This window comes from Candoia aspera, chromosome 5, assembly GCF_035149785.1.
Source record: "Candoia aspera isolate rCanAsp1 chromosome 5, rCanAsp1.hap2, whole genome shotgun sequence".
NCBI lineage: Eukaryota > Metazoa > Chordata > Lepidosauria > Squamata > Boidae > Candoia > Candoia aspera.
The window spans coordinates 68,185,182-68,205,267 of NC_086157.1; the positions used below are offsets into that span (position 1 = coordinate 68,185,182).

The following is a 20,086-nucleotide window of genomic DNA, read 5'->3' on the forward strand; positions in this document are numbered from 1 at the left end:
ATTTTTCTTTAAATAAATGGGTAAATAGTGCACCACAAAGACTGATATTTTTTTAACCCCAGGGACATGACGCTTAGTGAAATTCACTCCCCAACAGGTTATGGGCCCAGAACATGTATTTTGTCTGGGTTAATATAACTTATTCCGTGGCTAATATTTTTTTGTGGTGTACGATTTGTTTTTCTTTTTTGAGCATGTTGCACGGATTTGTGTGGTCACTGTCAACATGCAGTTTTTTTCTACCACATCCAGTTCTTTCCTGCTCACCTGTTTGAATCACACCAATTATCTTGTCTGGTGTGTTAAAACTGAGATGTTTCTCCACAAAGAAAATCTATGGCAAATAGTGTGCGCTTGTCATGAGTAAGGATGGCGAGCAGGGGGCTCCCATCCAGACTGTCAAGCGCATGCGTAGCACTGATGAATTGTTCAGCCATTCAAAGAGACACAGATCGTGACCGCGTTAACCCTTGGGGTTTATATGTCTGGGTTTTCCCCACGCTTCTTCAGTTTGTTAGGATTCCTGTTAAGTACTAGCAATAAATATTAGAGACCAGTTCCATGTCTCAGTGTGTTTCCTGGTTGTTAGGACAGCGCTCCCCCCAAGGACATGAACGATGAACAAATGCTGGCAGATGAAAAGGCGCTTTCCAACATCATACTCGCACTGGAAGATGATCAGTTAATGCATGTCCGGGGGTTACAGACATCGGCGGAATACTGGGACGCTTTATGCCGAGTGTATGTTCGAGATACAGTGGGCAGCAAAGTTATGCTGACGCGGCAACTATATTGTGTGCGGCTTCAGGCAGATGAGTCCGCGGAGGAGCACCTCCAGGTGATGGGCAAGCTATTTGTCGCCTTGGAGGAAAGAGGCATGTGGTTTCCCGAAGCACATAAGGTCTACATAATATTGTCTTCATTGGATGAATCCTGGGACATATTTGTGGCGAGTCTCAAGGCTTTAAACGAATGAGACCTTGCCATTTCATATTTGGCTGGCTGCTTATTCGAGGTGGAGCAGAAACGGGTGGAGAGAGCGCGTGAGCAGCAGCGTATCCCTGTGCAGATGGGCTAGAGGCAGCACAGCAGCGTTAGCAGCCGGTGACGGACAGTGCGAATACCGTAAAGCGCTGCTATATTTGTGGATCGGCACAGCATTTGCAGCAGGAGTGTCTGAGGAAGTGCCAGGACGGAAGCACCAGGACAGAGCTGGACGGCGTAGGGTGGGTCCAAGGCAGCGGACGGCAAGATATCGGTAGTAAAAGCTAGTCACACAGACGATGATGCTGTTTGGCTTGTAGACAGCGGGGCGAGTGAACACATTGTCAACGATGTAAAGCTGTTTACTTCAATGACCCCGGCCAACAGAAAATTTGTAAGTTTGGCAAATGGCCAACAGGCGTTAGTAGCAGGGCAAGGCTCTGTTGTAGTACCTGGCACTAAGTTCTCTTTCCATAATGTATTATGCATGCCAGAATTGGAGCAGAACCTAACTAGTGTGGCCTGTCTTGATGAAGAGGGCTATAATATCAATTTTAACCGTGGTATATGTAATATTGTAAAAGAGAGTAAGGTGTATGCAAAAGGTTGAAAGCACAACAATCTCTACATATTAGAAATGGAAAGGCAGGAGGACACAGCCCACAATTTACCAATAGACCAGAACATGAGTGCATACATATGCTCCATCAACGTCTAGGGGATGTACATTTCAAAGCACTCCAGAGGATGCCAGAGCTCGCGAAGGGGATAAAATTGAAAGCATGCAGCACATTTCTTGATTGTGCTATTTGTAAAGAAGCTAAGTCACACGTATTCCCTGCTTGTAAGAAAGGTGACAGAATATCCACTGAACCATTTCAGCTCGTACATGCAGACCTAATTGGACCTCTGGCGCCCTCTATGGGAGGGGCTCAGTATATCATGGTCATTATAGATGACTATTCTCAATTTAGCTTCTGCTATCTGTTAAAGAACAAATCTGAAGCATTCATGACATTTAAACAGTGGGTCACGTTCGTAGAGCGGAAGCATACACATAAAGTAAAGGCTGTACAGAAGGGCTCAGAATTTATGGCGAACTATTTTCAAAACTGGCTAAGGCATAAAGGCATTGCGCACAGGAGCACATCGCCATTCTCGCCAGCCGAAAATGGTGGGGCGGAGAGGAGGATGTTTACAGACCATTATGCGCTCCCTGTTGACTGATGCAGGCATGAGCAAAGCCTATTGGGGAGAAGCAATACTCACTGCCAATTATCTTATTAATAGAATCTGGAATTCAGCGATTAATGAGACACTTTATTTCATGTTATATCACAAGCAGCCAGCACTGGCACATTTGCGTGTCTTTGGCAGCTATGCTTGGGTTCACGTACCAAAAGCTATGAGGCGTAAGGGACAACCAAGGGCCAAGAAACTGAGATTCATTGGTTATGAGGCAGGGTCCAAGGCATACCGTTTTTCAGATGGCAGTAAACATGTAACTATATCACAATCTGCCACGTTCACAGAACATAGCAATTGGCATAGAGTGCATGCCAACTCAGAAGTATATTTGCCTGAAACAACTCCTTAGCAGCCTAGGGACATAAAACATGAAATAAAACAGGAGACAGAGGCACCTGAGTACAGCAGCGAAGGCATAGAGGAGGAAAGACCACAGCGCAGAAGGTCTGAGAGGACTAACAAGGGTATTCCTCCTGATCGGTATAAAGCTAGTAGACCAACAGCTTGCCACGTTTATATTGAGCCACAGTCCTATCAAGAGGTAATGCAATTGCCAGTGGTTGAACAGAAAAAATGGATACAGGCTATGGACAGAGAAATGTCCTCTTTAAATGAGCACAGAGTTTTCACGAAGGTACAAGTACCACACGATAAGAAAGTGATAGGATGCAGATGGGTATATAGGAGAAAGATCCTGAAAAATGGAGAATTATATAAAGCGAGGCTGGTAGCCCAGGACTTTACTCAGAGAAAACACGAACAATTTGAGGAAGTGTTTGCACCAACAGTAAAAAGCGAAACCATCCGATTGGCATTGACTCCAAGAACATGCATAATTTTAAGTGTGTGTGGTGGCGGGGGGGGGGGAGGGAGAAGGTCGCCTAATGTAGATATGAAATTTGAGGTGATAATGGTGAATACAGACCTGGTAAGAGAAGATTTACCTGCCCCAAACATCACATTCTCATTATACCATTTGTTTTTGATCTCTCTTTACTCTTTCTCCTTGTCATTTTTCTGTAGATCAAATGCACAAGGACAAGGTTTTAATCTTTTTTTTTTAATTGATATGAGCTGTTTTGGAAAAGAACAGTGATCAGAAAAGTAGGATAAACATGTTTTAGTGACTAATTTATTTAAAAGAACACTTCCTTAACAGCCATCTGTACTTCTTAAAGAATCTTTAGAAGATGCCTAAACAGGGAATAAATTATTAAATCAGGTAATCATTTCAATGCATTTTAAACATAGATTGAATGTAAAACTAGTGCATGAAAACTGCTTCATGTTCAGAACATGTTATCAGTTAAAATTATCCAACTATATTTTCTAATAACTTCAGTTATTCTTGTGATACCTTCTTGCTAGCTTCCTTGTCTTGTTCACCTATGTATGTGTTATATACAGTGATATATGGTTATATGTTATATTGTAATATATGGTTCATTACAGATAAATTATTCAGCCTCCAAATGATGTTGTAGCAGTGATATAGCTATAAAAATACATTCCACAGAGTCACTTGAACCCTTAATGACAAAAAAACATTCCCTTCCTAAGCTACATACTTGGTCCTTCAATGAAGATTTGCCTCCCTCTTGAATCCAACTGTTTGGTATTAATGAGCAAGGCTTTTACAGTTCCTTTTTCTAGTCTAGTCTAGCTTAAGCCTCAGTTTTTTAAATCATTATCTAGACCTTTATCAAAGCCATGCAGTAATTTAACACACCCATACCGGAGTTCAAAGAGAAGCAAAACAATTAAATGTTATCAGCAGTCACAATAAAGACTTCTGAGTAAACTCTCCCAGTGGTTTCTTGTAGGTTAAACAGCATGGGAGCTTTGATAGAACTATACAGAAGGAAAGGTGTCAGATGGTTGATCAAAGCTTCCCCACCATTACATTCTGGAAATAAAGTACATGGGGAACAACTGTAAACAGCTTCCTCTCACAGATTTCTAGAAGGTTCCCATGGCTTATCTACTGAAACATCAAAAAGGATCAACAGGATTACGTTGTCCTGTTGGATAATCTCTATCCAACAGGGTGATTAAGGATGCAGCTACATTCCAATTTAAATGAACTTTGAAATGAGTATCTAATATAATCTGCACCTAGTCATCTACCATTTGTTTCAGCACACAGCATTTTTCTCTTAGGTCCTACACATACATACAAACACACACACCTACTTATATTGCTGTATCTTTCAAGGAACCCAGCATTGTTTCCTCTTTTAAAGAGGAACTATGTCCTGGTCCCAGCCAACTGCCTGATGTTCTCCAGAACAATTCAGCCACAAAGCACAAGAATTAAGAAAATATCCAGTTACAAACACAATAGATAAAAGTTCACAAAAAATAGGAATAAAGTTTTTGTTTTGTGCCTTTGAGTCAGTTTTTGACTCCTGCTGACTGCCTGGACAAGTCCCTGCAGTTTTCTTGGCAAGATTTTGGAAGTGATTTGCCATTGCCCGATTCTTAGGGCTGAGGGAGAGTGACTGGCCCAAGGCCATCCAGCTGGCTTTGTGCCTAAGGCAGGACTAGAAGTCACAGTCTCCTGGTTTCTAGCCTGGTGCTTTAACCACTGTACCAAACTGGCTCTAGAAAAGTTACAAACCATCAAAAAGTTGCCAAAAAAGGCATATTATAAAGGAAATGTATTTTACACATGTTGGTGTTTGATTTTTTGTTTCAAACCATCTAGGTTGCTGATACCAATAGATTACTTGCTCTGGTCAGTAAAATAGAGCTCTAATTCCTTTGGTACATTTTTTAAAATATATTCCATAGCTTCTCTAGCAAACATCATACCACCTTGGATAACTAATATTTTCTTTTAAATATGATCCCTACACTTAAGTATTATATATTCATTTGTCTGTACTAACTTTCTACAGGATTTTAATTGGAAGTGGTGGTGGTATTGGAAGTGGTGGTGGTATTGGGAATCAGTATTATCCTTTAAAATAATAAATAATACATCACAAGATGTGTTGCATCACAAGAGAGAAGCATGGAGCAGGGTATTTACATATAATTCATACACCTGACTTCTGCCATCTGTCAATCTATTAAAGAATCAACTATGAATAATCCCACTGTTGTCATTGTTCCTATTAAATAACAGAATGTCACTATACACACACAAACACATATACCTACCTACCTACATTTCAAAATCTGAAATACAATTTTAAAGTTTTGTATAAATCAAAAATCAAAACTATCTTGAATTGTTTAAGTTTCATGAACATGTTAGTCAATTTTTTCAGCAAAAGTTTCATTTTTTGAAAAAAAATACTTTTTTGCTAAAGCATTTATACATTTATTGAAAGTTATTATCAACAAATACAATCAGTGTCACAATATGTACAATTCAAGCTAAAACACTATAAAAATGGAGATGGAATGTACAATGAGATGTTTTCATAATAGAGGAGGAAAAAGACAAGATCGTGCTCAAAAATGTTGTAAATAAGCCTTATTAATCTCAGTTAATCATTTTGAGTCACTTTGCTACTGGGGCTTTGACAGGGAAAGGGCCACGTCTAAGATATATCCAGTATTTACTGATATGGAAAAGTCTCACTGATTGAGTTATGACAATGCTGCATGGATGTGTGTTTTTCTTTCTCAAACCAGGATTGGAGTTCTATTTGGTCCTGATTGGAAGGAACTCACTCTTCTACTAAGGCTCTAGAAAATCCTAATTTTAATTTCCAATAAAAATTAAGGTTCCCCGAAGCAGATTCAGTGGTTTTACTATGAACTGATTGCCAAATTACGCTATCTTGGTGGGCACCTATTAAAATAAATGTTCTTTTTATATTAGCAGCTTACATCTCATTTAGTTTGGATAGCAAGTGGTTCAAAAGTTGTGATGCAGTGTTTTTAGAATCACATTTTACTTTCTGCCCACAGATATTTCTTCACATTCTGTGCTGGAGTAACAAAGCTGAATGACTAAAGGCTAACTTTGTAACTTTGTAATTAGTTTGAAATGAAGTGCACATTTTGATAAAACTTGTTTATTCTTGATACAGAATTATAGGTCTTCAAAGCAGCAATTTATATTTTCAGTAATGTTGCTTTTAATTACTCCAACTTAAAACACCACCTTGAAATTGATCTCTCTTGAATCAAATTGCTACAAGGAATGAGAAAACAAATGCAAGCTCTTCCCAAGGGTATATTAGAATGCATACACTCACTATTCCTACTTAATGGATGTCAAATAAAATATTCTATGCTCTATAAAATGCAAAAAAATAAGAATATTCTTGAGTCAAGCTCAATTCCTCATTAGTCCATTTATGCAGATTACAGTACTTGGCTCAATTCCTCATTATTGAATTTATAACTTCTCAGGCTGTAAAGGAGACAGCAGAAGATCTGTACTTTCAGACTTACAATATTCTGTTAATGTAGTTTTACAATAAAGTAGAATTAGCTCATCTGATCGTCTTTCCTGTCTGGTCTACCTGGGAAGGCTAATACAAAACTCATGACTCTTGGTTGCTAACAGTAGCTAAAAACTATACAAAAATAATAAAAAAATAAAAAAGACAAAAATAATCCACAGCTGAAACTTAAAAAAAACACCAGTAACAATTAATACAACAGCTATTCAGGTTCTTCCACATAGCCAGATCCCCAAGGCCGGGTGACAAATCCTGGGTCAGGGCCAATCTAATTGAAACCAATCTTACTAGGGCTCAGCTGAAGCCTGTTCCCCATTCACACTCCCACAGCCTCCACAGCATCACTTGGAGAGCCAGGGGTGGGGATATAAAGTTGGGTATCAACATCATACTCATTGGTACTTCAACCCATCCCATCAGATGACTTCACCCTGCAGCTTCATGTACATATTAAACACAAGCAGCGTGGGGAAGGAAAGCCTTGCAGTTGTACCCTCAAGAGTCATTTTCAGATAAGAAATTTAATTACTGCATATATTAAATTCTGCTGATTCCTCTTGTAAGAAAACCCATTCTTTAACAAGTATCTATAGTTGATGTTAAAACAATAGGACAAAGTAGGAAGCAGGTGATTGTACCAAGACCTACAATTAAAAAAAAGGGCTGAAGGATGCAAAACAGGTAGGCCATACACTGCATGCACAATTATTAGGCAAGTTGTATTTTTGAGGACAAATTTCATTATTGAACAACTACAGTGCTCTCGGTCAATCCAAAATGTTAATAAACCTCAAACCTGAATATTTAAGAAAGTAAAAGTGAGGTTTTGGCTTTCTTAGGAGCATATCTATGTTTGCACAATTATTGGGCAACTATTAGCGTGCAGAATTATTATGCAACTAAATGAAAAACAAAAATTTCCCCATCTCACTCATTTATTTTCATCTGTTAAAGTGAGAATAAACAACTCAAAATTTACAAATAAATATTTCTGACATTTCAAACAAAAAATCAGTGACCAATATAGCCACCCTTCTTTGCAGTAACAGTCATAAGCCTTCCATTCATGGAGTCTGTCAGTTTCTTGATCTGTTGACGACCAACGTTTTGTGCAGCATCAACCACAGCCTCCCAGACACTGTTCAGAGAGGTGTACTGTTTTCCTTCACTGTACATCTCCCGTTTGAGAAGGGCCCACAAGTTCTCAATAGGCTTAGGTCAGGTGAGGAAAGGGGCCATGTCATTATTCTTTCATCTTTGAGGCCTTTACTGGCTAGCCACGCAGTGGAGTACTTCGATGCACGCAATGGAGCATTGTCCTGCATAAACATCATGATCTTCTTGAAAGATGCAGACTCTTTCCTGTACCACTGCTTGAAGAAAGTGTCTTCTAAAAACTGGCAGTAGGTTTGGGAGTTGATTTTGAGTCCATCTTCAACCCGAAAAGGTCCAACTATTTCATCTTTAATAATACCAGTACCCCACCTCCACCTTGCTGGTGTCTGAGTTGAAGTGGAGCTCTGTGCCCGTTACTGATCCAGCCACGGGCCCATCCATCTGGTCCGTCAAGAGTCACTCTCATGTCATCAGTCCATAAAACCTTTGAAAAATCTGTCTTCAGATATTTCTTGGCCCAGTCTTGCCGTTTCAATTTGTGTGTCTTGTTCAGTGTTGGTTGAGTTTCAGCCTTCCTTACCTTGGCCATGTCTCTGAGCACTGAACACCTTGTACTTCTGGGCACTCCAGGTAGGTTGCAGTTCTGGAATATGACAGCACTGGAGGATAATGGGTTCCTGGTACCTTCATGTTTGATTCTTCTCAAATCTTTGGCAGTTAATTTATGTCTTTTTTTCTCAACACATTTCTTGCGACCCTGTTGACTATTAGCAACAAAAGGTTTCATGGTTCTGTGGTCACGCCCCAATATCTTAGCAATTTCAAGAGTGCTGCATCCCTCTAAGACTTTTTTATAATTTTTGACTTTTCAGAGTCAGTTAAATCTTTTTGGCCCATTCTGCCTGAGGAAAAGCTGCTGCCTAATAATTTTGCACACCTTGATATAAGGTGTTGATCTCCTTAGGCCACATCCTCCCTCATTAAACAAATTTATTTATCTAAATTATCCCCGCCCATCTCCTCCCATCGGAGGACTCTCGGCGGTTTACAACGATTAAAACCATCACGATAAATACAAAGAGTAAAATACAGTAAAAAATAATATAAATAGAAGTAAAAATAAAGAATCCAAGTGGTGAAGAATCTAAAACAGTCCAAGTGTGGGAGGAGTGGTCTATAGCAACCATCCCCATGTAGATCTATTCCCCTCTCCACCCCAAGCAAGGCAGCAGAACCAGGTCTTCAGACTCCACCAAAAGGCCAGGAGCGATGGGGCCAATCTCACCTCCAGGGGCAGCATGTTCCACAGGGCGGGAGCTACTGCAGAGAAGGCCCACTTCCTGGACCCCACCACATGAAATTCTTTTACAGATGGGGTCTGTAGCATGCACCTTCACATCATATGCTTATATCCAATAAGCATTCAGGTTTATACAGCTTGGAGGTGGAAAATATGCATAAAAATGATATGGTCAAAATACTCACTTGCCTGATAATTGTGCACACTGTGTATAATACACATGTTGATGGGGGAGGGCTTTTTTTTTTTTTTTATTAAGATTCTTAAACATTGGAAAATAAAGAAATGACCCAAGATGCCATCCTGAAAATTTGGAATAGATACAAACTTAGACTGTGTCCAAACATACCTCTATGGTTATCACCACAGGAAATATTTTACATAAGAGAAATAACTAAGAAAAAATAGTTAACTTACGGTGATAGATTACTCACAGCCAGAATTAAAAATTAAGAGAAGATTTGACATCAGAAGGATATATCTGCCAATGATTTTCACATGTACAATTAACAGAAAGATTTAAAATTTATAATTTTTGGTTTTGAACATAAAACTGAATTTGAAATTGAGTTATGTACTAATGATGAACATCTTATTGCTAAAATGTATAAGCTTTTGCTGAGACTTGAAACTGGGCATGAACAAGTTAAAGATTTTATGATAAAGTGGGCTAAAAAGGTTGGGTACAATATATAAATGGAACAATGGGAAAACATGCGGACGAAAGGGCTGAGATTGACATTACACTATAACCTTAAAGAGAATCTGTATAAAATAATGCATTGATGGCATTTATCACTGGAAAGATTGTCAAAAATGTATAAAGGGACTTGAAATATTTGCTGGAAATGTGAACAAGAAAGGACTTTGTATCATCTTAAATATATGTATTAATCCAGATTTTAAGGATTAATATACAATCAATCGAAACCAGAGACATTTCTTTTGGGACTGTTAGGATGGAGGCTGAGTCAGAGGACGAAGAGGACAGCCCATTAGAACCGCTGACCCAAACCATGGGAAACAAAGAGGAAGGCACAAAGATTGGGAAGAGTCGTGCGCAGGAAGAACAGCTGACTGGCCAAGGGTGAGAGTCAGGTTCACCAACGCCAATCAGCATCCAAGATCGACGTGCTGAAAGGAGGGCCGTGCAATGGGAAGCCCGATTGGCTCCCAAACACCAACGGCATTAAGCAGTAGCTTATAAAAGGCACCAACAGAGTGGGTCGCTGGAGACAACTGCTCCTATTTGCAGCCTATGACTCTTAGCCCTGCCGAAGAAGCCTCACAGCCGGAATCTGACGTTAAGATGGGTGGAAGGATCGTAGGTGCCACAGGAAGATCGAAGTTGTCAAGATTGCAAGCCTTTTCCAATTCTAGACACAGCTCAGGAGGTACTGAGGCAGATTCAAATGGCTGTGAATAGGAGTAGTTCTCTCTGGCACCCTTCTGTGCCTTCCTATGCCTTTTATAGGCTGTATCCAGACCTTCCTTGGATACTTGCTGCCAATAATCCATTGTTTATTTTGTTGTAAATAAAGCTTTTAATTACAATTCTATGTTGGTCTCTCAAACAGGACAGGGACTGATGGATAAACAATTGGAAAAATCATATGGAACTATGTTTTTATATATGGTAACTGCAGTGAGACTTTTATATGCTCAAAGGTAGAAAAGACTTGACATTACCTACAATGGAAGAATGGATGGAAAACCTGATGGAATTGGCTGAGATGGCAAAATTGACGGCTTTGACTAGAGAAAATACATTGACTAATTTTATGACAAATTGGAAGCCCTTTTTGGACTTTTTGCGTGAAACAGGAAAGAATGGAATTATGATATTTGGATTTTATTATTAATAATATTGACAATAGGAAAATATGGATGTTATAACCTTAGAGTAAGAGTTACAAGTACAGTAAGAGTACCTATATCTGTTGAAAAGAAGTTGGGAGTTATTCCTTTTTCCATTTGTTCTTTTCTGCATTTCTGTTCTCTCTTTATTAGTTTGATTTTATCTCATTTTAAAATTTAATAAATTAAAAAAAAATATGACCTCAACTCAATTTGCAGAACAGATTTTATTAGCAACATATTACTTATCAATGTAGACTAGCTATGGATGCTTATAATGAAATAGAACCATTTATTGAATGGTTTATATAGAATTTTCACATGTGTATGTTTTTGTTTCTGGTTTTTTTTTTATAATTTTGTGTATTATATATTGTAGTTTTTTCTTTTATACTGTATTCAAATAATAAATATTTACAGAAGACATTTTTTTTTAAAAAAAATCAGGTCCATACGATTTAAAAAAGCATAAACATATAATCTAAACAGCAGTGTGAAATCATACAAATTGCCTGCAAAGTACAATTTTAAAAATATACCTTTTATTCAACTGAACTGAGTACTTGAGCATCAATAGCCAAACCTGTATTACTTATTATCTCCATTACATGTTAAGTCAGCTAACTGTAAGAACAGTTCAACAGTGAAACCAATCATACAGAGAGGTAGTGGGATTCCACTCATTGGCTGTGTTCAAGAAAATGTTAGGCAGCCATCTGTCAGGGATGCTTTAATCTGGATTACTGCACTGAGCTGGAAGTTGGGTTTGATAGCCTAAATGGCTTCATCTGAGCATGATGATTCCATGATCTTCAATCAACTTCAATTCTCTTTTCATATTTTCACATTTGCATGTTTACTACTCTTATAAAAAAAAATACATTCTCAAGCAGTGTATTTTTAAATATTTGGTAGGCAAAACACTACCTAGATTTATTTTACTTTAAGATCATTGTCTGCAGACCTTAAAACAGGATAAAACACACAGTACTTCATTTCCTTCATAATGTGAAATTCATGATATATATGATGTTTCTTCAACTTTATACCACTGTTATGTCACCCATCCTGCATGCGTTTTCAAGCTACAACAGAGAAAACATTAATAATAAATGAGTTTTAAAATTAAAGGATAAACAATTATCCTAAACTTTCAAGCTGTAAATTGTTGTGGCTGGATATTTTAAATCAGATTGTTAAATGAGCCAACTCTCCAATTAATCTAGTTCAATTTCTTAAAAAGATTAATTATATTAGTATAGGATTTACTGCTTCTATATAGATTAAATTCATAACTACAAATGCTCTTTTTTAATCTTAGCATAGGTATATTATAGAATATTGTACATTTAATTTAAGTCAAATTCATTGATCCAATTCATATTCTACCCAAACTTGCAGAATTGTTTACAACTTTAACTTCCATGTCTGGAAGGCTGAAGGCACTGGAAATTGCTTAGATAAAATACAATTTATACTTTTTGCCCTGGACAAGACACTTTATCTGTGCATATTCTAACTCACATTTAAAAATATTCAAACACAAAACTACAGAAACACTAAAGATTGAATTTTTAAGGAAAAAAGTGAAAGAAATGCCATGTTGCAGTAGAAAAGCAATCAAATAGAAAGCATTCCTGTTTACTTGATATGGAAGGAGGATGGCACTGGGCATAAAACATTTCCAGAAATCATTGCAAAGGTGTTAATACAAGTAGTCTCTTTCACCACAAAAAGCAGAGTATTTAAAATAAATGAGGCAGAATGCTCAAATTAGCCTGATCTGGCTTTGTAACAAATTACCTCATATGACCCCTGAAAACATGGTATATTTGTGTATTACATTTTTAGATTTGTGTGATTTAGAAAGCCAATTCTGCACAAAGATGAGCATTTCCTTTGCCCTTTTCCTACTTTGGAAGAGCTTTAAATCTGCTTTAGGAATCTACGTCTTCCTAGAGTAGCAGTGAATGAAAAAGCATTTCCAAGCATATTCAATAAATGTGGACTTTTTAGAAAGAAATGATCTAACATATCAGCCGTTTCTTGATGTGCTACTTTTAAATGTAAAAATGGGGCTACGATCTTCAGTGGTTAATGATGCTTTAGGGAAGGAATACAATTGATCAACTTTTACATAATGTATTTCTCTAGTTTATTCACACAGTGTAATTTTAGGTTTGGGGGGAATATGAGGATTTCAAGAAAACTGGTCATCAGGATAGCAATATAATATTTCTCTTAAATATCATTGTGTTCTGCTTCTATTTGACCCTAAGAATTATATGCCCAAACTATTTCATAATCCAACATTTATAAAACATGAATAGTAATTATTTCCAAATAATCTAAGTTTTTCCAGAGTAATTGACTATACCTTACTATGTTTTTTCCATTGTTAAATTATCAAGTAATTTCCACTGCTGATCCATTATTAACTTAGCTGTTCAAAGTAAAAATAAGGTAAGTTCCTTGCTATGTAATTTAGCAATAACTTCCTCAAAAATATTTAATAATCTCAATTTTAGAGCACTTTCTACACTTTATTTATAATTCTTCAAATATTTTCTTCCAGAAAGATGCAACTTTCCCATCAAATATGAAAAAAAAGTTTCCCATTTCATGCCTCCAACATTTTAATACTTATGAGATATTGGTGCTATTCTCATTGGATGTAAATGCAAATGATGTACTATCTTCCCCTGCAATTCTTCTATAGAAGCTGATAAAGTCACCTGATTTCTCAAGTTTTTTTTAGATTTATAGTAATCTAATTCGTGTAACTAAAACAACATAGAATGTAAAGTTAGTTATTTGAATAAAAAACAATAAAACTCAAAGTATATTATTGTATCTACTAAGACTTGACTTCATTCAGGTACTCAACGTAAAGTAACATAAATCATACTCTGAGTGAGCAGACAGAAAAGAAAACGAACAGAACAAATTTAAAAAATGATTCTCTTTTCTGCTTATTTGGGTCCTTAATACAGAGGACAGTAGGAGAAAAATCTGCATTAGTGCTCATTATAATATATTATGCCCACCCAACTACTCTTTATTTTCTGCTTTAAAAATTATTGTTAGAACATTTTTGCAATGGACCAGTATTTTGACCATACAACATGTCTATTATATTCATACAAATTTTAAAAAATGATGACAATTTTCTATTTTCAGATCTATTAATATGAATAATGAAAATGAAGCCCAGTATCTTTGGTAATTTTGCCAGTTTGTTTTTTTTGGGGGGTGGGGTGGGGGGGCTTAATTATATTTTTCAAGAGACAAGATTAAAAAATAACACACTAAGATGAACTAATTACCTTTTAAAAAATGTTTACAAACCAAAGCTGCAATATTTAAGATCACAATATCTGAATAACTAATATCTTTATTTCAAACAGTACACCAGTAATAAAAACACAGCAATTTTTATTTCCTTCTACACATTTCAGCGCTTACATTTAAAAAAAATCTAGAAAAAAAAATAAACCCCATATAACTGGGTTCATCACAAAACTTAAAACTTGTAACGGTGACTCATAAATGCTCTGAACCATTTGTCCCAATTACTATGTTCCAGGGATGTGACAGTGTTTCGATTCCATCTTTAAAGAAGCAATACTTTTTCTCATAGGGTTACACCAGCACCACACAATTCCAGGAAAAGGTGCATCTGGTTTTAAAAGTTGCTAGATATGTATGTTAAAAATACATGCTCACTTAATCACACTGACATCTACTTATTAAAAACCATAAAGCAAAATGTATTATTTAAAAGATGCACTGTATTAATATTGACTATATATAAAGCTAATAGCCATGCAACACAATGTAACTTAACTTCTTTCTATATTAAGATTTGTCATGTAATATTAACATAAGACTCTCAGGTTTAACAAGGAACCTTAAATTCAGGATTCCATTAACATAAACCAATAATCTATTACAATAAACCAATTAATCTATTCATTCAAAAACTACTTTTAAAAAGGCAAAATAAATTTTAACATCATAATTAGTTATTACAACATCTTCATAATTAAAAGCATCTTCACACTTCTTTCCTCCTCCAAATAACTGATTGGCAACAGTTGCACAACCTCTCTGTGAACAATACCATTACTATGAATGTAGCCACTGGAAGGGCTCATAAGGGCAGAGTGATGTAATAATCAACTGATCTCTCTCCCTATCGTTAACTTGTGGGAAATAAGGGTTGAATAGCCTTAGTATACACGATCCCAGGTTATACGACTTTTTCTCAGTGCAAAACAGACCCCTTTTTCTTGGGCCTTGGTACATCAGAACAATGGGAACACAGTCTCAAGAAAAGCTAACTATTTACAAAAGATTGAGATTTTATTAAACATAGTATCATTTTTTACTCATTCAATACATTCTAGAGGTTCAATGATCAGAACAGTCTAATCCAAATCAGTTCTTACTATATATACATGTACATGTGTTATGTTAGTTCCTATTTGCATCCATGAACATTCAAAAGCAGCCAGACTATCTACGTTTAAATACGTAAAAGCCACAATTTGCTGACAAACCACTGTATCTTTTTACCATTCATTTATTATTTTCATGAGAATGACAAACTTAAATGTGACAGAATTCTTCCAACTGCTGAATTAGTATTTTACTTTGTCTTGATTTCTACCATTAAGTAATTAAGTACCACACTGAAGCAATGCTGCTAGGACAACAGAATGAGATTGTTCAGTGAGAACCTAACTACTTTTTAAACAATGTGGTCAAATTCTTGATGTAGTACTTCAGAATACAGTATGCCACACAGTATGTTTATTATGCATTTCCAATCCTTTGAAGGATTTCCTTTGGAAAGCATGGGAACATGTGCAAAGAACCCCTTCTTGTATTATTACAATAGTCACATCTTTCTCAAAGCATCAATATGCAAACATAGTTTTAAAAAAGCAAGAACTCTCTCATGAGTTTGACTAAGATACTGAGTAGGGTTGCTGATTTCAGCAAACCAGCTTTAAATATTGTATTTATATTTAATGCAATATCAATATAAAAGGAAAGTTGCCTTCTTAGTGCACATTTGATTTTTATTATCTTATTATTCTGTTTTCAGAAGCAAGAAGACACAGGTTATAGTCCCAATTATCTGCTTGTCTCGTGCACTGGGAGAAGAAGTTGTACATGTAATAGGACCAAACCCTATGAACAAATTATAGAAACAGTAAAGGCAGACATTCTGAAATACAAAATTATGTAGTCACTTAACCAACTTTGGCGGAAAATATTAAGCAAGAATAAAGGAAGTCAGTGCTGTGTCAAAAACTGCTTTTCTTAATGCTGTAGAAAGATGAAGATACAAAGCACCAGACATTTTGTAGTAGAAATCTGACATACAATCAGGTGTAAAGTTTATTGAACACACATAATGTTTAAGGCACACATAAAAAATAATATCTAACTTTATCAAATAACCTAAAAGACCTCAATATGTGAAGACTAATATGTCACTCCAGTACTGTATCTAACCTTAGCAATAAGGGTGTGTGTACTTCAAAAATAGTTTTATTACCTAATTTAATATATCATATTATCAGATCAGGTCAATTTAAGAAATATCAAATATTTATACTATGTCGCATTACTAAATGTAGAAATAAAAATCCTTCAAATCAAAATTAGGTAACACAGACACACTTTACTACAGTTAGAGCAACATATATATAGTAATATGGGTTACTGCAAGAGAACTCAAATATTTCCACTTCCTATCTTAAATTTTTGAAATTATTCATGTGTATGAGAAGCATACTTAACAATTTATTGGGAGCAATTTCCTAATAAGAATTTATCACTTGTCATAAATACATATAAACTACCAGCTTATGTTGATATTTACATTATGGCATTCCAAATTTTTCTTTATTTGTAATAAAAGCAGTGGAGGAACATAAATAGGACGAATTAATAATAATAAAAGTACTGAAAGATGACACTGAGGATATTAATATAGCAAGAAAGCCCTTACTACATTCACCAGCTCTTGGTTTATAGAAAATTATATCACAAGAATATATTTGTGCTAGTTTATTTTATAAATTAAAACCTAAATATTCTGGTCCCTGTACAAAATCTAATTGCACAAATCTTTATTAAAAAAACAGGGAATCTGATAGTTAACAATTTCAAAATGGCAAATACAGCTTGCAAAATGCCAAATATTAATTAAGGAATGGATTCAGGTTTCATTTCTCTGTCAGATACGTAGTTAATATACTGAGCAAACACATTCAATATTACAGACCTAGAAAGGAAAAGTTTATGCTCATAGAACAAGCAATACACTATAACACTGGAGAGAGGGAGGGAGAGAGAGAATACGAGAGAACATAAATTGGTAAATATGGTAAAACTGTGCCTTACTATAACTGACAATGCATTTTAAAAATTCAAAGCTCTTGAGAATAGTACTCCAGTATCTATATTACAAGAATTCAAGCCCCTATTTTCAGATTTATGAACAAAGAACTATCATTGTAACAGCTGTCATATATAGTCAGGTATCTCTAACAATGTAAAGAAAAAATACTTCATGTTATACAGTCCACTATGGCTAATATATCAAGAATTCATATTGCAGTATTTATTCAGGAACCCCTAAAAATTGTGGATAGCAATGTTTCCTTCACTGCCTGCTTTCTTCAATGTAAGTGGTCAAACGCAATAAAAATCTTGTGAGCTAAGTATATATCTTGATGCTCAATAGTGTATTTAAAAGTGTAGAACTGTAATAAACTAATCATCAGTGTAGTAATGAGGTGGTGAAACTTCAAATTAATGTCATGCTATACTATGGAACCATCTTTGCTTTGTGCTGGTATCATCACAGGAATAGCTCCCATTCTACTTAGATTAGGTGCAGCTACCTTTGGTGGATCAAAGTACTGGTTCTGAGGAGGTGTACGTTCAAAGTCTTCACTTGGCACTTTATTGTACTGAGTTTTGGTAAAACCATCCATATTAGATGGAGACATTGAGCCCAAAGAAGATCGATTACTCCCTATATAACTGCGGGCTGTTGAGGCACGACTCTTTGGAGGAGGGACATCCTCTCTGAAAAATGAAGCATATTCAAGAGTTTATTTAAGAGTCTTTAAAAACACTTAGAACACATCAATATTATTCATTTAATGAAGTTTGTGTCATTTCTTTCAAACAAGCATCTCCCAAAATACAATTCTTAAAATCTTTCACTTAAAAATCTCTTGAATTTATTCCAAATTTTAGACCATGGTAACATCCAGCCACCACCAGTGTTATCATATACAGTAAAAGCAAATGGATCTAGCTGAAGAAGACAAAAGTTAGTGTCTTCCCTGCAACCCTGAACTGGGAAGGGGGAAAATGCACAGTCTTTAGAGTAGCTATAAGAAAGAACAAGAAGCAACAAAGATGTCAACAGAAGTAAGCTAGCATTCTTCTTCTTCACCTGTCAGGATTTATTAAACATTATTACTTTTGACCACACAAGACAACCAAATGATCATCTTCGAGGCTAATACCTACAGTAGCACAACAAACTTTAGGCATTGAACATATAAAAATGCCTAAGGAGCTGACATAATCTCCACATGGTAAAAATGTAAAATGGCATCTTTCTACAAATTTCTGTGATGTATTTACAGATTCAAAGAAAGAAAAGTGAATATGGCTCAAAATGGCTTGTTTCAAAAATGAAACAGCCATTTTAAGCTCAAAATGAGGTGTTTTTATTTTAGCAAAAATGTTCCAACAGTATTCCAATCGTTCTGGAAATTATACTGAACTCAAGATCATCTTGTGAAACAGCTGTTTTAACCTTAGAATTATTAATTTATTATATTCATTTATATAGCTGTCCAACTTGCAAACTGCAAATCTGGGTGGTAAACGTAAGATTAAAACCAACAACGAAACATAAAATTAATTATAACAACAGGAACACAATAATAGCACAAAGGCATCCAAGGATACTCTAATACAATTCATTCAACCATAGCCACAATGATGGACACAGCAATCTTTTCTAATTTGACAGCACTGCATAATTTTACATAATGCATAGGGCATAAAAATTATTTTGTCTATGCATTCATTTCCCATTTAAAATCTCAACATTTGACAACAGTAAAAATGATTAAACTGTAATTTTTTAAAAAAAAGTGATATAAAGCATGTATAAAATATACAAGGTGAAATGAACAATAAGAATCAATAAATGTAATAGAGGATAAAACTAACAGTAAAAAAAGTTTCACAGCAGACTATAAATTAACCCATGCAAATATTTTGGTGCCAAAAATGAAATAAAAATATTAATTTTAAAAAGTAAATAATTTATTACAATAATAAAATGCCTAGAATTTCATTAAATTTCATCAGAGACCAGAGATCTTGGTTATTTGAGTGTTAGCTAAATGCTTAAATGCTGTCACCCACCTCTTTAATAATTCTTGAATCTGTTTCTTTTAAACAATTCAGAACAAATGATATTCATTTCCCACTACGGCCACACCAGCAGGAATGCAGGGGACCTGCAGCTTTAGGACTCCAAAAGGCTGAAAGGAGTTATCATAGCTCTCCAAGAAGCTGCCTAGGCTCCAGCTCACCACTTACTCTGATCCAATTACGGTGAACAGAGTTAGTATATGGAAATAAATTATGACTGTCATTCTCTATCTGTACCTGGATTTTTTGTGATTTTGTATTCTATTTTTCTCCTTCATTGATTTGCAAATAAATTAATTCACTCAGGTCAGCAGCATTTTTTCCTCACTTCCTGGTTGGCCTTTTCCTGTACACTTTTCACATTCTCACTTCTGTCCCAGCCCCCCTTTCTCTGATTTGTTTCATCCCAATTTTAGGGACTCTCATAAAATGACAGAATAGTGGGAATGATGATGGACAGGTCTTATATGGATGAGGTGGGAATAGATGCATCTGCAAACTAACCTATATATTCAGAAGTAAATCTTATTGAACCTTCCTTTCACTAGCTCTCACAATTTCCATTTCTGATATTGTTTCCTTTGCTTCAGCTCATGCCCACTCCACTGCTCAACTTTTTGAAAGGGTATATATTTCAATATAATTCACAAAAGTATGTTTTTCAGTTTTTGTT

The 20,086-nt window shown here is 35.7% G+C and overlaps 1 protein-coding gene across 2 annotated transcripts in view; it reads right to left on the minus strand.

The window, feature by feature from the left end:
- Nucleotides 1-11,451: 11,451 nt before the first annotated feature.
- Nucleotides 11,452-20,086, minus strand: part of CXADR (CXADR Ig-like cell adhesion molecule) — a 32,730-nt gene continuing 24,095 nt past the window's right edge. Inside the window, exons 7-8 of one of the 2 annotated variants that reach the window (XM_063305475.1) lie at nucleotides 17,853-18,039; nucleotides 11,452-12,014 (exon numbers count right to left, since the gene is read on the minus strand). In XM_063305475.1, coding sequence (XP_063161545.1) covers nucleotides 11,973-12,014; nucleotides 17,853-18,039 — 229 coding nt within the window. In that variant the 3' untranslated portion in view covers nucleotides 11,452-11,972. Of the gene's footprint in view, nucleotides 12,015-16,299; nucleotides 18,040-20,086 lie in introns of those variants that run through there. The other variant, XM_063305474.1, reaches the window with a different exon arrangement.